The sequence below is a fragment of the Thamnophis elegans genome, chromosome 15 (genome assembly GCF_009769535.1).
Source record: "Thamnophis elegans isolate rThaEle1 chromosome 15, rThaEle1.pri, whole genome shotgun sequence".
NCBI lineage: Eukaryota > Metazoa > Chordata > Lepidosauria > Squamata > Colubridae > Thamnophis > Thamnophis elegans.
In genome coordinates, this window is record NC_045555.1 from 10,489,859 (window position 1) to 10,507,320 (window position 17,462).

The window sequence follows — 17,462 nt, forward strand, 5'->3', positions numbered from 1 at the left end:
GTTGGGGGGACAATAGGCTGACTCTGTCAACCACTTAGAGAGGGCTGTAAAGCACTGTGAAGTGGTATATAAGTCTCAGTCCGTCCTTCCTTCCCTCCTTCCTTCCTTCCTTCCTTCCTTCCTTCCTTCCTTCCTTCCCAATGGTTAGAATACAGCATTACAGGCTAACTCTGCCCACAGCCAGCAGTTCAATCCTGAACAGCACAAGGTTGACTCAGCCTTCCATCCTTCCGAGGTCGGTAAAATGAGGACTTGGATTGTTGGAGGCAAAAGGCTGACTCTGTCAACTGCTTAGAGAGGCTATGAAGCAGTATATAAGTCTATGTGCTATTCCTTCCTTCCTTCCTTCCTTCCTTCCTTCCTTCCTTCCTTCCCTCCCTCCCTCCCTCCCTCTCCCCAATGGTTAGAATACAGCATTGCAGGCTAACTCTGCTAAGCACTGTGAAGCAATATTCCTTCCTTCCTTCTTCCTTCCTTCCCTCCCTCCCTCCCACCCTCCCTCTCCCCAATGGTTAGAATACAGCATTGCAGGCTAACTCTGCTCAGCACTGTGAAGCAGTATATGTCTGTGTCCTTCCTTCCTTCCTTCCTTCCTTCCTTCCTTCCTTCCTTCCTTCCTTCCTTCCCTCCCTCCCTCCCTCCCTCCCTCCCTCCCTCCTTCCTTCCCAATGGTTAGAATACAGTATTGCAGGCTCCATGGAGTTTTTTTGGGTTATAGAACCCAAATCTCATCCAGAATTAGCTTTGAGAGCCCTCAATATTCCTTCCCTTCCCTTTGGTGAGGCACCCATCCATACCAAAACCAGGCCTTAACCCCACTTAGCTTCCTGAAACCAGCCAAATAATACACATCTGGGGAAAAACAAGGGGAAAAAACCCCCCTCCTTTCTGACGTCGCTGGGGCATTTCCCCCAAAAAAGTACTTGATTTCAGTTGTAAATGTTTTAAATATTCTAGGCAGGTAACCTGGAGGAGGCTGGGAAAAAGACCCCCCCCCCCATCCATTAAGGAATTGACAGTGAGAATTGCAAAAATGGCATTGAAATTCTGTCAGAGGTTAAGATTCACCAAGTTTCAGAAAGTCATCAGCCCCTTAAGTCAACATTTCTCAGTCTTGGCTACTTGAAGAGGTGTGGACTTCAACTCCCAGGATTCCCCAGCTAGCCATGGGGAATTCTGGGAGTTGAAGTCCACACTGTCAGGATTCCAAGTAATAGCACTGAAGCTCCAAAATGGCTTCAGCCAGGTCAGCTTCAGGGTTGATACACACAGCTCTTAAAGTTGGCAAGGTTGGGAAAAACTCAAGTAAATATTGTGTGGTTTATTTAAGACAAATGACAATAACCACCAAATAACCAAGTTTTTTTTTTTTAAATGAACCTAACTCTTACAAACTCCACCTTCCAGTTAACTGAGCTGCAAAGATGCAGTTTTATTTTCTTAAGCAAGTCCACAAACTCGGGGGTCACAACAAACCCAGATAAAATCATAATTAGAATATGTAGAATCTGGGAATCCAAGGCTGGCAGGGAAAATAAAACATCAATTGGGCTAACAACGTGCCAAACTGAGCATTGACATGTCTCGTGAAGCTCAAAGCAGATCAACAGAGTTGGAAGGGACCCTGTAGGTCATCTAGTCCAACCCTCTGCTCAAGCAGGAGACCTTACACCATTTCTGACAGATGGCAGCCCAATCTCTTCTTGAAAGTCTCAAGCGATGAAGCTCCCACAACTTCCGAAGGCAACTTCTGTTCCATGGAGTTGATTGTTCTCACTGTCAGAAAGTTCCTCCTTATTTCTAGGTTGAATCTCTCCTTGATCAGTTTCTGTCCATTATTCCTTGTCTGGCCTTCGGGTGCTTTGGAGAATAGCTTGACCCCCTTCCTCTCTGTGGCAGCCCCTCAAATATTGGAAGACTGCTATCCTGTCTCCCCTGGTCCTTCTTCTCACTAGCCACGCCGAGTTCTGTAACTGTTTTTCGTATGTTATAACATAATTATAATATGTTATAATATAATATAACATAATAATATAACATGTTATAATTCCCGCTTGGCAAATTTAACCCATATTTGGAGTTAAACCCTTGTTATTCTAACTTTTTTTTTTTTGGCACAGAGAAAGGTGTCCTTAAGAACAGGTGTTCATTTGAAGTTTTGAGTCAAGGACAAATTCTTGATCTTTGTAAAAATAAGATCCCGAGCAGCCTTCTTCTCTGAAAGCCACTGATCACAACAGGGGGAATAAAATTGGCAATCAACCCATCTCAGTGGGGAAGGCGAAAGAGCTGGCTTGTGCAAGCTTGTCCACAGAAAATCTAAATCCCTCTAAAAAGGTATTTAACGAAAAAAAGGGGGTGGGTAGGGGTAGGTGGGGAGATAAAGAAACTGCCAGAATTATTGCCTCCTTTTTTCCAGTCTAGTACATTTTATCTGTAATTTTAAACCTCAATTCACCTTCCATTTGGGACATTTAAAAAATATATATATAAATGCATTTTTAAAAATGTTTTTTTCTTCGCTGAGTGGCAAAAGGAGAAAGGGGGGGAAATGGGGGCCTTTTGTTTGCATTCTCCGGGGAGAAGATAGATGGAGGGCATCACGAGAGTGTAGAAGTTATAATATTATCCATATTATTAATTGGGGATGTATTGATTAATGGGATTAACACTCCCCCACCCCCACCCCAGCCAAAGGATTCAGCACTTTGTCATTAACTATAGCACAGTTTTTTTAAAAGGCCACCAGGAGGGATGCCACTGAAACAAGCCACATGCAAATCAAACACACACACACAAACACACACACAAACGGAATGCAATGATTACAAATGAAATTGTTCATCTCTTCCCTAACTGCTTTCCCACCTCCAGAAGCCCAATTATATTCACAGCTCACCTTTGCCCCAGCTGGAGGGCAGGGAAAGAAAGAATCTCTGTTGAAAATGCACTTAATAAATCCCACCCATCCCCAAAAGCAGATTTGGGGGTTCCTTCCCCCCCCCCACAACTTCTAGAAAATCCTGCTTTTGAAATTCTTCAGCTCAACGCAGACTCCCTAGCTTCCTTAAGCAGGAGTGGAACATTTTTTTTTAAAATTTCCTGGGTTTTGGTTTTTGTTAACCCAAAGTCTGGGATCGAAAGCAGGTGGGAAGGGGTGGAGGGCACCCCTGCCTGTCCTCAGACACCCCCCCCCACTTCCCTCCCTCTCGCCCCCAGAGCTACTCACCACTCAGAGTGATAGACAAGAGAGAGAGAGAGAGACACTCACAGGCTGACCCACTGTCTGGTTCTGTCTTCTTTGACAGACTGGCCCAGCTAGTGGCAAAGCAGAGGGGTGGGATTGGGGCTGGGAAGCTGGGGCTTGGGTCCTCCCATGCCTCCTGGGAGGAGGGGAGGGGTGCCTGGAGGAAGGCAAGCGGAGAGTGTGAAGAAGAGGGGTGTGTTTTGGCAGGCTTTATTTATTGATTTTTGGTGGAAGGGTGGGTGGGATATAGGATAGCTGGTGGGCATTGCAAAGAGGGGAGGGGGCGCTCTCTCCTCTCCAGAGTCTCTCTCTCTCTCCCCCCCCCACCCAAAGCTCAACAAAGGGAACAAAGAGTTGGGATGCAGCCAGTGGACCTCAGCTCCAGGAAAGAAAAGGGTATCATGGGGAAATGCAGATGAGGAGTGGATTTATCCCCCCCACCCCACCCCTCAAGGGGATAGAAAGGAGGATGGGGGCATTTTACAGCCTGCCATGCACAGCCACCCCCACCCTCCACTTCCTTTCTCCAAGCCCCTCTTCTCCTCTCCATCCTCCATCCCCTTCACAGGTGCATTGTGGGAAACTCCCCAGGGTAAAAAGGATGCTTAAGGGGGGGGGGAAAGAAAAACTGGCCGGTCACAAGAGCCATGAGGGTTGGTGGGGGTGCAAAGCAGGGGAAAAGCTCCCCCTCCCGATTTGAAGGAGGAAATCCTCACCTGTCTAGCTCCAGCCTAGCCATTTGCAACCAGGCGCCCACCACGTTTCAGAGTCCATCTGTGGCGGGTGAGCTGGTACCGTGTTTTAGCACCCCCCCATTTGAGATCACTCCCTACACAAAAGGGGTGGGGCCAGACCCCCCTTTTCCTCTGCTTACTCGGGAGTAAAAGCTTTCAAGGGAAGAAGCCTGGGCCAGCTGCTGGAGCTGGGGGCCTCCTCTCCTCCTCCACCTCCTGCGACCCCCCCCACCCCCGTTGCTTGCATTCCAGAGCCCATCAGCCCCAGCCCAGGGAAAGAAAGAAAGGGAAAAAAGGAGAAAAGGGATGGAGGAAAATGAATGAATAAATGAGGGAGGGAGGGAGGAAGGAAGAGGAGAAAGGGAAGGAAAGAGAAAAGGGAGGGAGGGTGGAAGGAAAATGAATGAAGGAGGGAGGGAGGAAGAAAGGAAGGAAGAGAAAGGGAAGGAAAAAAGGGAAGAAGGAGGGAAGAGGAGAAAGGGAAAGAATGAGAAAAGGGAGGGAAGGAGGAAAATGAATGAATAAAGGAATGATGGAGGGAGGGAGGGAGGAGGGAAGGAAGGGAAATGAATGAAGAAGGGAGGGAGGAGGGAAGGAAGGAAGAAAAATGAATGAATGAGGGAGGGAGGGAGGAAGAGAAAGGGAAGGAAGGAGAAAAGGGAGGGAGGTAAATGAATGAAGGAGGGAGGGAGGAAGGAAGAGAAAGGGAAGGAAGGAGAAAAGGGAGGAGGGAAGGAAGGCAAATGGAGAATAAAAGAATGAAGGAGGGAGGGAGGAAGGAAGAGAAAGGGAAGGAAGGGGAAAAGGAAGGGAAGGGGGAAATGAATGAATAAAGGAATGAAGGAGGGGGGAGGAAGGAAGGAGGGAAGGAAAATAAACGAAGGTGCAGTCGGGTATCTTCGGAGCCCGGGCGCTAAGACCGCGGGCGGCCGAGAGAGAGCTTATCCGGTCAGGGCGCGTCCAACAGCCGCTCCGCCTTCCGCCGCCATCAGCCCCGAGCAGCCTCCACCGGGAAGGTAAGCGCCAAACCGGGTCGGGGGATCTCCGGAGCCCCCCCGACTCAGGGCTTGGAACCAGCGGCGGGAGGAAGCGAGGGCGCCAGGTTGGGGAAGGGCAACCCCTGCATAGTGGCCCAGCTTTGGTGGTGGTGGGAAATCCAGCAGTCCCCCCCCCTCGGGGAAAGGGTTGCAGCCCACCCCTTTTGAGGACGCTTCGTGTTTTTCTTGGCAGAAGCCCCCCCGGGAAGGATGACGACGCTAACGCGGCAGGACCTCAATTTTGGACAAGGTACCACCAGGAGATCTGAAGACTTCTTACGAATGCTGGGATCGGGGTGCATTCAAAGTCTTTAAAGGTTCCCTTTGGGTCAAGGGAAGAGGGGTGGACTTCAACTCCCAGAATTCCCTGGGGGGGGCAGCTGGAGAATTCTGGGAGTTGAAGTCCACCCCTCTTCCTGTGCTTGAGAAATGCTGCTTTTATTGTCATGTTTTTAATACAGTTAAAACCTGCCTGCTTATTTATTCGACGGGTGAATCTTCCAAACGTATCCATGTTTTCTGAATCTATAACAACAACAATAATAATAATTTGATATCTAGGACGCTGGCAGCAACCCGTATCAACCATCAGCCCCAGTCTATAATATTTGTGATACATCTTTAAATGTTCAGTTGACTGAGTTTCATGTTTAATAATAATAATAATAATAATAATAATAATAATAATAATAATAATAATTAGTATGATCACATACTCAGCTGCTGTAAAAAAATCGCGCAGACTGATTATAAATTGCGGCACAATTCAGTAGCACAAATGATCCATTGGAATTTGTGCAAAAATTATAATATTAAAACAGCAACAAACTGGTGGGAACATCAGCCTGAAAAAGTCACCGAAAATCAGATGGTCAAGATCTTGTGGGATTTCCGTATACAAACCGACAAAATACTGGCGCATAATACACCAGACATCACACTGGTTGAGAAAAATAAGGTCACAATCATAGACATCGCAATACCAGGTGATAGCAGGGTCGCCGAGAAGGAACATGAAAAAATCGCAAGATATCAGGACTTAAAAATCGAAATTCAACGACTATGGCACAAACCAGCAGCGGTAATTCCAGTGGTAATTGGCACACTGGGTGCTATTCCAAAAGCACTGGAATTACATTTAAAACAGTTAAAAATTGACAAAATCACCATCAGTCAAATGCAAAAAGCCGCACTGCTTGGATCTGCACGCATATTACGAAAATACGTTACGACGTCCTAGGCCTCTGGGTGGGGCCCGACTAGTAACCAATGCCAAATCCGGCGAAACAACTGGCCGCTGTGATACAATTGTACAACAACAACAACAACAACAACAACAACAACAACAACAATAATAATAATAATAATAATAATAATTTGTGCAAAAATTATAATATTAAAACAGCAACAAACTGGTGGGAACATCAGCCTGAAAAAGTCACCGAAAATCAGATGGTCAAGATCTTGTGGGATTTCCGTATACAAACTGACAAAATACTGGCGCATAATACACCACATCACACTGGTTGAGAAAAATAAGGTCACAATCATAGACATCGCAATACCAGGTGATAGCAGGGTCGCCGAGAAGGAACATGAAAAAATCGCAAGATACCAGGACTTAAAAATCGAAATTCAACGACTATGGCACAAACCAGCAGTGGTAATTCCAGTGGTAATTGGCACACTGGGTGCTATTCCAAAAGCACTGGAATTACATTTAAAACAGTTAAAAATTGACAAAATCACCATCAGTCAAATGCAAAAAGCCGCACTGCTTGGATCTGCACGCATATTACGAAAATACGTTACAACGTCCTAGGCCCCTGGGTGGGGCCCGACTAGTAACCAATGCCAAATCCGGTGAAACAACTGGCCGCTGTGATACAATTGCATAATAATAATAATAGTAGTAGTAGTAGTAGTAGTAGTAGTAGTAATTGGAGCCCTTGGAGCAATACCAAAAGGGCTACCTTGCTATTTGGAAATGTTAAATTTATCAGACTTGAACATTCTGATTCTACAAAAAACCACCCTACTTGGAACAGCTTATATCCTCCGACGTTACCTTAACAGTTCCTAGGTCCTTGGTTAGGACTCGAGCTGTTGAGCTACCAACCAGCCCCAAAGGCTGTGAATCTCACCAAAGATTAACCACATATAAAGCAGCTCAGACACCAATTTTAAATACAGTTTAAGGTGACTTTTCCAACTGCCCTATTTTAAAAACAACAACAACCACCACCACCTCATATTTATTTTCATTCTTTTATCTTCTTCTCCAGTGGTCGCCGATGTCCTTTCTGAATTTTTAGAAGTAGCCATTCACCTTATCCTTTATGTCCGAGAGGTTTACCCCACTGGGATTTTTCAGAAGAGGAAAAAATATAATGTTCCTGTTCAGGTAAGAGGCACACAAGTACATGTATATCTATAAATCTATATCTATAAATCTCTATGTCAGCGTTCCAAATATCATGCAGAATTAAATCAGAGTCCAAGGCAGAGCTATCCTTAACGTTCCAATTTAATAAAACAGACATTTTGGCATCGTACTATGGAATCCCAATTCTGAAGAACTTCATGGGATTCCACCCAGTTAAAAGTTCATGATCTTGTCCCCACACCCACAAATCCACCACATGGTCCAATCTTCTCCTTCCACGCTGGCATCTCCACCCAGCTGGTTCCGGTCAGGTGCCAAGGTGCAGAGGCAAAGAATAACCTTGAGCTTCTAGGAAAGAATTTTTTATTTTGAAAATAACACATTCTACTCCTTGCTATTCCCCCCCTTAATAAATACGCTTACTAAAGATGAAGCTAGAAGAGAGAGTGTGGCAGGCCAAAGATTCTTAAAGGAACCACTGCAGGCCTGACACTCTGTCTATTTCTATCTTCATATCTATCTATCTATCTATCTATCAAAAATTAGGCGTCTGTTCCACTTTTGACCTGTCTTTAGAAAATTGTTTTTAAAACTGCTCTTGTATGCAAAACGTATGTAAAAGTCTATTTGAGGTAATTCAAACTCCTAGTTCTCCTTTCCACAGCACATTCATTTGCTAACTTATATGCCTCTTTACGAAAAATTTTACTTGAGCATTGCTAATCAACTTTTAAACACTTTCAAAGAAACTGCAGTTACCTTTCGTTAACGTTTGCAGTTTCAGTCAGTGAAATTAAAGATCGGCCCAGGATCTTATTTAACAACAATGAAAACCAAATATACCTTCTTAAATGGGAATCAAAGCAAGTGGGTTGGAATAAAATAAATGGCTCATATGATGTGAAAAAAATAAGAGTACAGTACATATTAAAAGAATAAATGGCTCATATTATGTGAAAATAGAGTACATATTAAAAGAAGACAGTAAAAACTTAAAAAAAACCCAGTCCTAACCAAATTTACTTAGCCTCATCATGCATATCTAAAAGAAAAAGATTGAAAAAGGAAATGAAAATAAAAACCATAGAGTGCAGTTAAAGGCCCAATATACAGGGGTGAAATTCAGCAGGTTCTGGAGAACTGGTAGCAGAAATTTTGAGTAGTTTGGAGAACTGGCAAATACCACCTCTGGCTGGCCACGGAGTGGGGAGGGAATGGGGATTTTGTAGTAACCTTCCCCTGCCATGCCCACCAAGCCAGGCCCACAGAACCAAACTTAGCGAGGATTTTTATGTTGGATTAAATCTCACTGTTGAGTGTTGAAATGTGCAACAAATTGAGTGTGTTTACTATTTAGAGCAGCGGTTTAGTAGAAGTGGAAAATTATTGATCTCAAAATGAGAATGCATAGCTTAGCTTTCCAGTGTGAACCTTTTAAAGAATTTTTAAAGTATCTGCTTGGGCTGAAATCAAGATAAGTTATGGAGCGAGCATTCCCCCTGTTAACTAAAACCAGAATTGTTTTAAAGAGAAAAAACACAGAGGGTTAACTTAAATGGATTTCTATCGACACCTGAACCAAATGTCTTGCGCCCACAGATGTCTTGCCACCCCGAACTCAATCAATATATTCAGGATACCCTCCACTGCATCAAACCTCTGCTACAGAAGGTAAGTATTAAAACTTTAGTGCTGCATTAGGGAACTTGGCATGGCTAGTCTAGTGAAGAGAAGGACCAGGGGAGACAGGATAGCAGTCTTTCAATATTTGAGGGGCTGCCACAGAGAGGAGGGGGTCAAGCTATTCTCCAAGGTACCCAAAGGCCAGAAAAGGAATAATAACGGATGGAAACTGAACAAGGAGAGATTCAACCTGGAAATGAGAAATTTTCTGACAGGGAGAACAATCAACCCATGGAAGAGAAGTTGCCTTTGGAAGTTGTGGGAGCTTCATCACCGGAAGATTTCAAAAAACTGGACTGCCATTTGTCAGAAATGGTGTCCTGCTTGGGTGGTGGTGGTGGGGTTGGACACTAGATGACCTAAAATGTCCCTTCCAACTCTGCTAATTTGTTAGATCTGTTAAATTTCCTGGTGCAGAAGAATCCAATCTGGAACCAGAGGTTTAATCTTCTGAGCTTTCGGACTGGAGCCCACTCTCAGGGAATTCTCTGTGTCATTTGGGCTGTTGTGTGTGTGTGGTGCTTGTTGTGTGTGGCTTTTTAGATGTTAATTGGGGTGTTGATTGGCTGGCGATTAAGTTGTGGGTTGTTATTTCCTTGTGCTGCCCAGCCCTCGCCTCCTAAGTACTTGATAAGCTGGTGGTAAATCAGCACTCCTGTTGACTGACCAATCACTTCTCTGGCTGTTTTAGTGCCTGCTCTTCCAACAATCTTAATAGCTGCGAAATTCAATGTATGTCCTTGTTTATTGCAGTGTGAGGCTATCAATGAGTTTAAGTCTTCTCATTTGACTGCTCACTGATGGTCTTGCAATCTGGTGGTTAGCTTCCTCCCCGTCCTACCTAGGGGATCCAGTAGATTACATTGGAAGTATGTCCCCTCTCCAAGCAATCTTTACAATGCATAATTTGTCCTCGTACGGTAGACTTCGGGTGGTATGCGATGCCCACTCGCAGACCTTGGAAGCTACGTTCTACTGCTTCCGAATTTTTTTTTTTATGTACCGGTTTCCTCGTATCTCACAGCAATCCGACTTGTGTGAAAACTCAAGGGAACCAGCTCAAACTCTGGAATTCACAGAGTTCTTCTTCAGAGAGAGATAATATTTATATCACCTTGCTTGTTTTCGCAACCTTTTTCAGAACGACGTGGAAAAAGTGGTAGTAGTCATCCTTGATAAGGAGCACCATTCGGTAGAAAGATTCGTCTTTGAGATCATGCAGCCCCCATTGCTGGCAATCAGGTAAGGGTCCTTGTTTTTAAGCCCCAAATGCTGGGTTGCTGGGTCGCATACCACACCCACAAAATTCTTTCCTTAGCAAAAACTCAGTCACCATCTCTGGTTTATTCTGCAAAACGCAAGAGAAGCAAATATTCAAAACTGCTGAATATTAAGAATAAAGGAAAAGCATTGATTTGCAAATAAAATGAATTAAACACATGGGAGGGGAACCATCCACTTAAGATACAGATTAGGGGCTGCTTTGAGATCCGATCGACAAGGCTGAGTCTGCATCAATCTAGCTCAGAGTTTCTCAGTTTGGCAGCTTGAAGATGTATTGACTTCAACTCCCAGAATTCCTCAGCTGGATGGGGAATTCTGGGAGTTGAAGTCCACATATCTTCAAGGTTGAGAAACATTGGTTTAATCACTCCATGGCCCATGGTTATTACTATTAGTAGTATTAAAACTTAGAAATATGGAGCGTCATAAAGGGGAGAATATAATTGTAAAACAATATTTAACCCAAGTTAGGACTAGCCCTCAGGAAGGCGGTAAACCAGCATCTCAAGTGGATTTTCAAAGTCAGTTTGCGTCCTAGTCTTAAATCTTGAAAGGAAATCCTTACAGACCAATGACGACTCTGTACATATATATATATGTATTTATTTTATAAATATTTATTGCATTATTTATTTTATATTAATATATTTTATTTTAATATCAGTACTAATATAATTATATTAATACACTATATTAATATTTATTATGTTTGTTTTGTAAGTATAAATATGGCTATACATTCAGTGTGGGATTCTATGTATGTATATATGTATATAAAAGGGACGCAGTGGCTCAGTAGCTAAGACGCTGAGTTTGTCGATCAGAAAGGTCGGCAGTTCAGCGGTTTGAATCCCTAGTGCTGCATAATGGAGTGAGCTCCCGTGACTTGTCCCAGCTTCTACCAACCGAGCAGTTTGAAAGCACGTAAAAATGCAGGTAGAAAAATAGGGACCACCTTTGGTGGGATGATAACGTTCCATGCGCCTTCGGCGTTGAGTCAAGCCGGCCACATGACCACGGAGACGTCTTCGGACAGCGCTGGATCTTCGGCTTTGAAATGGAGATGAGCACTGCCCCCTAGAGTCGGGAATGACTAGCACATATGTGCGAGGGGAACCTTTACCTTTTTATATGTATGTGTATATATATATATAAATATCACACATGATTTATAGCCATATTTATATTTATAAAGTAAACATAATAAGTAGTAATATAATATATATATGTATTTTATGTGTTGCATTTGTGCTGATAAATAAATAAAGGGTGGGTGACACAACTGCCTAATATGTAATACAGCACAGGTTCAAATCCCAGTAAGGGTATGGCTAGCTGATGAGAGTTAAATAGCTTGAAATAGATCTATACTAGTCTCCCTTTATTTATTTATCAGCACAAATGCAACACAAATGTAACAAAGGCAACAGTAAAAATAATGGCTTTCTGTCTGGATGGTCTCCTGGGGTGAGCCGATAGACACAAAAAGGAAGCAGTATGCTTCCTCCTATATATATATATATATATATATATATATATATATATATATATATAGATATAGATATAGATATAGATATAGATATAGATATAGATATATAGATATATAGATATAGATATATAGATATATAGATATATAGATATATAGATATATAGATATATAGATATATAGATATATAGATATATAGATATATATATGTTGTATTTGTGCTGATAAATAAATAAAGGGAGACTAGTATAGATCTATTTCAAGCTATTTAGCTCTCATCAGTTAGCCATACTCTTACTGGGATTTGAACCTGGGCTGTATTACATATTAGGCAGATGTGTTAACCACTAAGCCACAAGGTTCTCCTCCTTTATCAGCTGAGCCAGGGAAATAGGTATGTATTTAGTGTCACAACCCCTGGTATGCCCAAATATGGGAGGAAGCCTACTGCTTCCTTTCTCTGTTTATCGGCTCGTCACAAGAGACCATCCAGACAGAAACCCAATATTTTTACTGTTGCCTTTCAACTACTTTATATATATATATTAAATTTCAACTACTTTTTCCTTCTTCAGCTCCGATTCCCTCCTCACCCATGTGGAGCAGCTTCTGCGGGCTTTTATCCTGAAGATTAGCGTTTGCGATGCTGTTTTGGACAACAACCCTCCAGGTAGGACAGTCAGCAGAGACGGTAATCTAGCTGGCAGCTGGCCGTGGGGTGTTTGTGGGTTTCAGGGTGATATTAGGACTTCATTTTAGCTTCACCATCAGCTGAAGAAAACACCCAATCCTGAATGCGGGACTTTGGTTTGTTTCAAACAGTCGTCTTCCAGATGAATTTTTCTTCTTCTAGCAATTCTGGGGCAAATGGAAAAAAAAACAGTATTTTTTTTTCGGAATATTTATAACCTCAGTGGTAAAATAGTGCGGGAATTCTCGCTATGCACCTCTCCACTTCGCAGGGACCAAAATATGCAGGTGGTCCTCAACGTAATGACCACAAGTTTCAGTTGTTATGTGAGACAAGTTGTTAAGCGAGTTTCGCCCCATTTTACGACCGTTCATGCCACAGCTGTTGAGTGAATCATTGCAGTTGATAAGTTAGTAACGTATCTGGCTTCCCCATTGACTTGGTCATTTCGCAAAAGTTGATCCCATGACCCCAGAACTCTGCAACCGTCATAAACACGAGTCAGTTGCCAAACCTCTGAATTTTGATCACGTGACCCATAGGGGTAGGTGGGGGAGATGCAAGGTGGTAATTTTGAAAACCGGTCGTAAGTCGCATGTTTCGGTGCTGCTGCAACTTCGAACCATCACTAAACAAATTGTTATAAGTTGAGGACTATTGTATTTAATCACAGGTTGGAACTCTGAATCGGGCCTCTTTTATTTAAAATCTGGGTTGCTCTCTTTCTCTACCTCATTTGTTGCAGGCTGTACTTTCACCATCCTGGTGCACACCCGCGAAGCTGCCACGCGCAACATGGAAAAAATTCAAGTGATCAAGGTAAGGAATGGCGCTGTTCTGACCGAGGCTTCCCCAGCAACACGAGTCCTCGTCCCGATAAACCCCTTTTATTTAATTGATGGTGAATTCCTCTCCAGCAAAGTCTTTCCTCTCTCACCGTCTTTCAAGAGAGTTCACAATTACCGACCTTTATCAGGCTTGGAGAGTGGCCAGGCCGATATTTTTCAGACGCGCCAAGAATGCAGGAATGAACTAATTGCCTCCTGCAAAGCTCTTCCGTCCCAAGGACCGGCCCATAGATTTCCCCTGCTCTCCTCTCCTTTGCCTTCTGCGCATCTGCGCGTCAGGCACTGGACCGAGCTGTTCTTACTCTTCTTCATCAGCCACCTCCAGATCTGGGGGAGGGGGGGGGGCTGTTGATTCTCTATCCAAGGGCTGACGGATGGCCCAGGCTCCGCCTCTCTGTCTTAATATCAATACTAATATAATTATATTAATACACTATATTAATATTTATTATGTTTGTTTTGTAAGTATAAATATGGCTATACATTCAGTGTGGGATTATATGTATGTATGTATGTATGTATATAAAAGGGACGCAGTGGCTCAGTAGCTAAGACGCTGAGTTTGTCGATCAGAAAGGTCGGCAGTTCAGCGGTTTGAATCCCTAGCGCTGCATAATGGAGTGAGCTCCTGTGACTTGTCCCAGCTTCTACCAACCGAGCAGTTTGAAAGCACGTAAAAATGCAGGTAGAAAAATAGGGGCCACTTTTGGTGGGAAGGTAATGTTCCATGCGCCTTCGGCGTTGAGTCTGCCAGTCTGCCAATTCTCTGCCAGCTCCATTCCCTCTTCCCCCTCGGAGCTCTTAGTTTGCCTTGACGCCGGCCTTGACTCCGCCTCCTCCTTTGATTCGGCTGCTGGAGGGGCTGGCGACCGACATTATGGGCACCTGGCCAATAGTTGCATGAAGACGCTGTTATGTTTCCCATCCTGTAGGACTTCCCCTGGATTCTGGCCGATGAGCAGGACGTCCACATGCACGACCCCCGGTTGATCCCCCTGAAGACCATGACCTCCGACCTCTTGAAGGTGAGCAGATCCACCTTCTGCGGCCAGCCAGTTTGGAAGAGGACAAGCTGACCATTAGATCCAACCCAGTGGTGGGCTTCAAATTTTTTTAGAACCTCTTCTGTAGGTGTGGCCTGCTTTGTGGGAGTGGCTTGCCAGCCATGTGACTGGGTGGGAGTGGCTTGCCGGCCATGGGATTGGGTGGGCGTGGTCAACTTGTAAAATGTGGTGAAACTCACTTAACAACGCTCTTCCTTAGCAACCAAAATGTTGGCTCGGAAACTCTGGCATTTGAAGCACGCAAGTCTTAAAGCGGTCAAGTTACAAGACCCTTGCGCCCTTAACCCTTTAGGAAAAAAAAAACCCAGGGTGTTCAAACTTGACAGCTTTAAGACTTGTAGACTTCAACTCCCAGAATTCTTCCTCCAGTCATGTTGGCTCAGGAACTCTGGCATTGAAGTGTGCAAGTCTTAAAGCTGTCAAGTTACCTTGCACCCCTAACCCTTTAGAAAAAAAAAACCTTGTGGACTTCAACTCCCAGAATTCCTCCTCCAGTCATCTTGGCTCAGGAACTTTGGCATTGAAGTGTGCAAGTCTAAAAGCTGTCAAGTTACAAGACCCTTGCACCCCTAACCCTTTAGAAAAAACCCCCTGCAAGGGAAGAGTGAAGAGAAGGACCAGGGGAGACATGATAGCAGTCTTCCAGTATTTGAGGGGCTGTCACAGAGAGGGGGGGGGGGTGTCAAGCTATTCTCCAAGGCACCTGAAGGCCAGAGAAGGAATAATGGATGGAAACTGACCAATGAGAGATTCAACCTAGAAATAGGGAGGAACTTTCTGACAATGAGAACCATCAACCCAGTTGCCTTCAGAGGTTGTGGGAGCTTCATCCCTAGAGGCTTTCAAGAAGAGACTGGACTGCCATCTGTCAGAAATGGTGTAGGGTCTCCTGTTTGGGTGGGTGAGGGGGTTGGACTAGATGACCTACAAGGTCCCTTCCCACTCCGTTAATCTGTTATCAGGCTCAAATCCTGCCTCTCTGCAAAAGCCCCCGGTCTTGGAATGCCTAAATGCAAAATTCCTGATTTGAACCCTTTCCTTTTAGATGCAGCTGTACGTTGAGGAGCGGGCGCAGAAAGGCACTTGAACCTCGACCCTCCCAACCATTTTGGAAGCTGCAATCCAGGGGACGCATGACCAAGCTGCACCCCCGTCTCCTGCAACCACATCAATGCTCGGTTGAACGCGCATGTCCAAGTCCCTTCTTAGCTACCGGGTGATCGTGTTTTTAAAAGTGCTCTTAAACCCCGCCAGGTTATTCTCTCTTTCTTCAGCCGATTCAGAGAGTCGGGTACTTTTCAAGTGGTTAGACCCGAGGGAGGACGGGGACATTGCAGAACTGTGCCTAGAAAGTGGTAATGTCTTGTTTGCTGTAAAAACCCTCGTCCGTCTTGTTTTAAAGTCAATGTTTATAGCTGTGTTCTGAGGTGCCAATATGACGACAAATTCACTGTAAATAAACTTGAAACGTTGAATCTTTGAGCAACTTCGGTCACTAAACTGAGAAGAGGGATTTAGAGGGACACAGATTTCATTTAAAACATTCTAAAGTACTCTTCAACATCTTCATCAACGATTTGGATGAGGGAATAAATGGGGAACTCATCAAATTTGCAGATGACACCAAGCTGGCAGGAATAGCCAACACTCCAGAAGACAGGCTTAAGATACAGAAGGATCTTGACAAACTTGAACAATAAAATGAAATTCAATGGTGAAAAGAGTAAGGTTCTACATTTAAGCAAGAAAAACGAAATGCGCAGGTACAGTATAGGTGGCACCTTGCTCAACAGAAGTAACTGTGAAAGGGATCTTGGAGTCCTAGTGGACAACCATTTAAATATGAGCCAGCTGTGTGCAGCAGCTGCCAAAAAAGCCAACACAGTTCTAGGCTGCATCAACAGAGGGAAGGAATCAACATCACATGTGTTAATACCACTTTATAATCCCTTGGTAAGGCCACACTTGGAATACTGCATCCAGTTTTGGTCGCCACGATGTAGAAAAGATGCGGAGACTCTAGGAAGAGTGCAGAGAAGAGCAACAAAGATGATGAGGGGACTGGAGACTAAAACGTATGAAGAATGGTTGCAGGAACTGGGTATGTCTAGTTTAATGAAAAGAAGGACTAGGGGAGACATGATAGCAGTCTTCCAATATCTCAGAGGTTGCAACAAAGAAGAGGGAGTCAAACTATTCTCCAAGGCACCTCAGGGTAGAACAAGAAGTAATGGGTGGAAACTAATCAAGGAGAGAAGCAACTTAAGAACTGAGGAGAAATTTCCTGACAGTTAGAACAATCAGTGGAACAACTTGCCTCCAGAAGCTGTGAATGCCCCAACACTGGAAGTCTTTAAGAAGATGTTGGATAGAGAGAAAATTTTTATAAGATGTTCTATAGATGGCATTTAGATCCTAAAAAGCTGGCTTCTATGTATCCGAATGTACAGCCTAAATGTTGGAGGTGTGGTTCTCTCGATGCTACATATTATCATATATGGTGGACCTGCCAAAAGGTTAAGGCATTCTGGATAAAAATATGGTGGGTTATGCAAAATATCTTTAAAAGAAGGATAAAGTTTACTCCTCAGTTATTCTTACTAGGTATATGTACTGACTTTACAGCGGTAGAGACTAACTTGATTCTGTACCTAATAACGGCAGCAAGACTGTTGGTGGCGCAATACTGGAAGAAGGAAGACTTGCCTACAACTCAAGAATGGACATTGAAAGTTACAAACTTAGCCGAGATGGCTAAAATATCGGCATATCTTAAAGATCACTCAAATGAGAGATATAAACGAGACTGGAAAAAATGGATGGACTATATACAAAATAAATACGGGACCAAGAAATTCCAGTTAAGCCTATGCTTAAGATCAGAAATGATTTAAATTGTTTAAAGTTAGCTCAGCAAGAAGAAGCTAAGATCAATGTAGAGATGTCATTAATTTCTTTATTTCTTTTTTCTCAATAGATTTTAGACTGTGTTTGTTAAAAAT

General features: G+C 43.7%; 1 protein-coding gene across 1 annotated transcript; it reads left to right on the forward strand.

Moving 5' to 3' along the window:
- Positions 1-4,943: 4,943 nt before the first annotated feature.
- On the forward strand, positions 4,944-15,935 carry LOC116518239 (mitotic spindle assembly checkpoint protein MAD2B). The gene is made up of 9 exons (XM_032231516.1): positions 4,944-4,997; positions 5,212-5,268; positions 7,304-7,422; positions 9,004-9,075; positions 10,229-10,329; positions 12,433-12,527; positions 13,294-13,367; positions 14,329-14,421; positions 15,506-15,935. Exons 2-9 carry the CDS (start codon positions 5,229-5,231, stop codon positions 15,545-15,547), a joined length of 636 nt encoding a protein of 211 aa, XP_032087407.1. The 5' UTR covers positions 4,944-4,997; positions 5,212-5,228; the 3' UTR covers positions 15,548-15,935.
- Positions 15,936-17,462: the final 1,527 nt, after the last annotated feature.

What these genes read in the sequence shown, in the direction of transcription:
- LOC116518239 (XM_032231516.1), top strand. Translation starts at nt 5,229, where the DNA reads ATGACGACGCTAACGCGGCAGGACCTCAATTTTGGACAAG. An exon ending in CCCCCATTGCTGGCAATCAG is followed by an intron (nt 10,330 to 12,432) that starts GTAAGGGTCCTT and finishes TTCCTTCTTCAG; the next exon opens with CTCCGATTCCCTCCTCACCC. An exon ending in TGACCTCCGACCTCTTGAAG is followed by an intron (nt 14,422 to 15,505) that starts GTGAGCAGATCC and finishes CTTTCCTTTTAG; the next exon opens with ATGCAGCTGTACGTTGAGGA.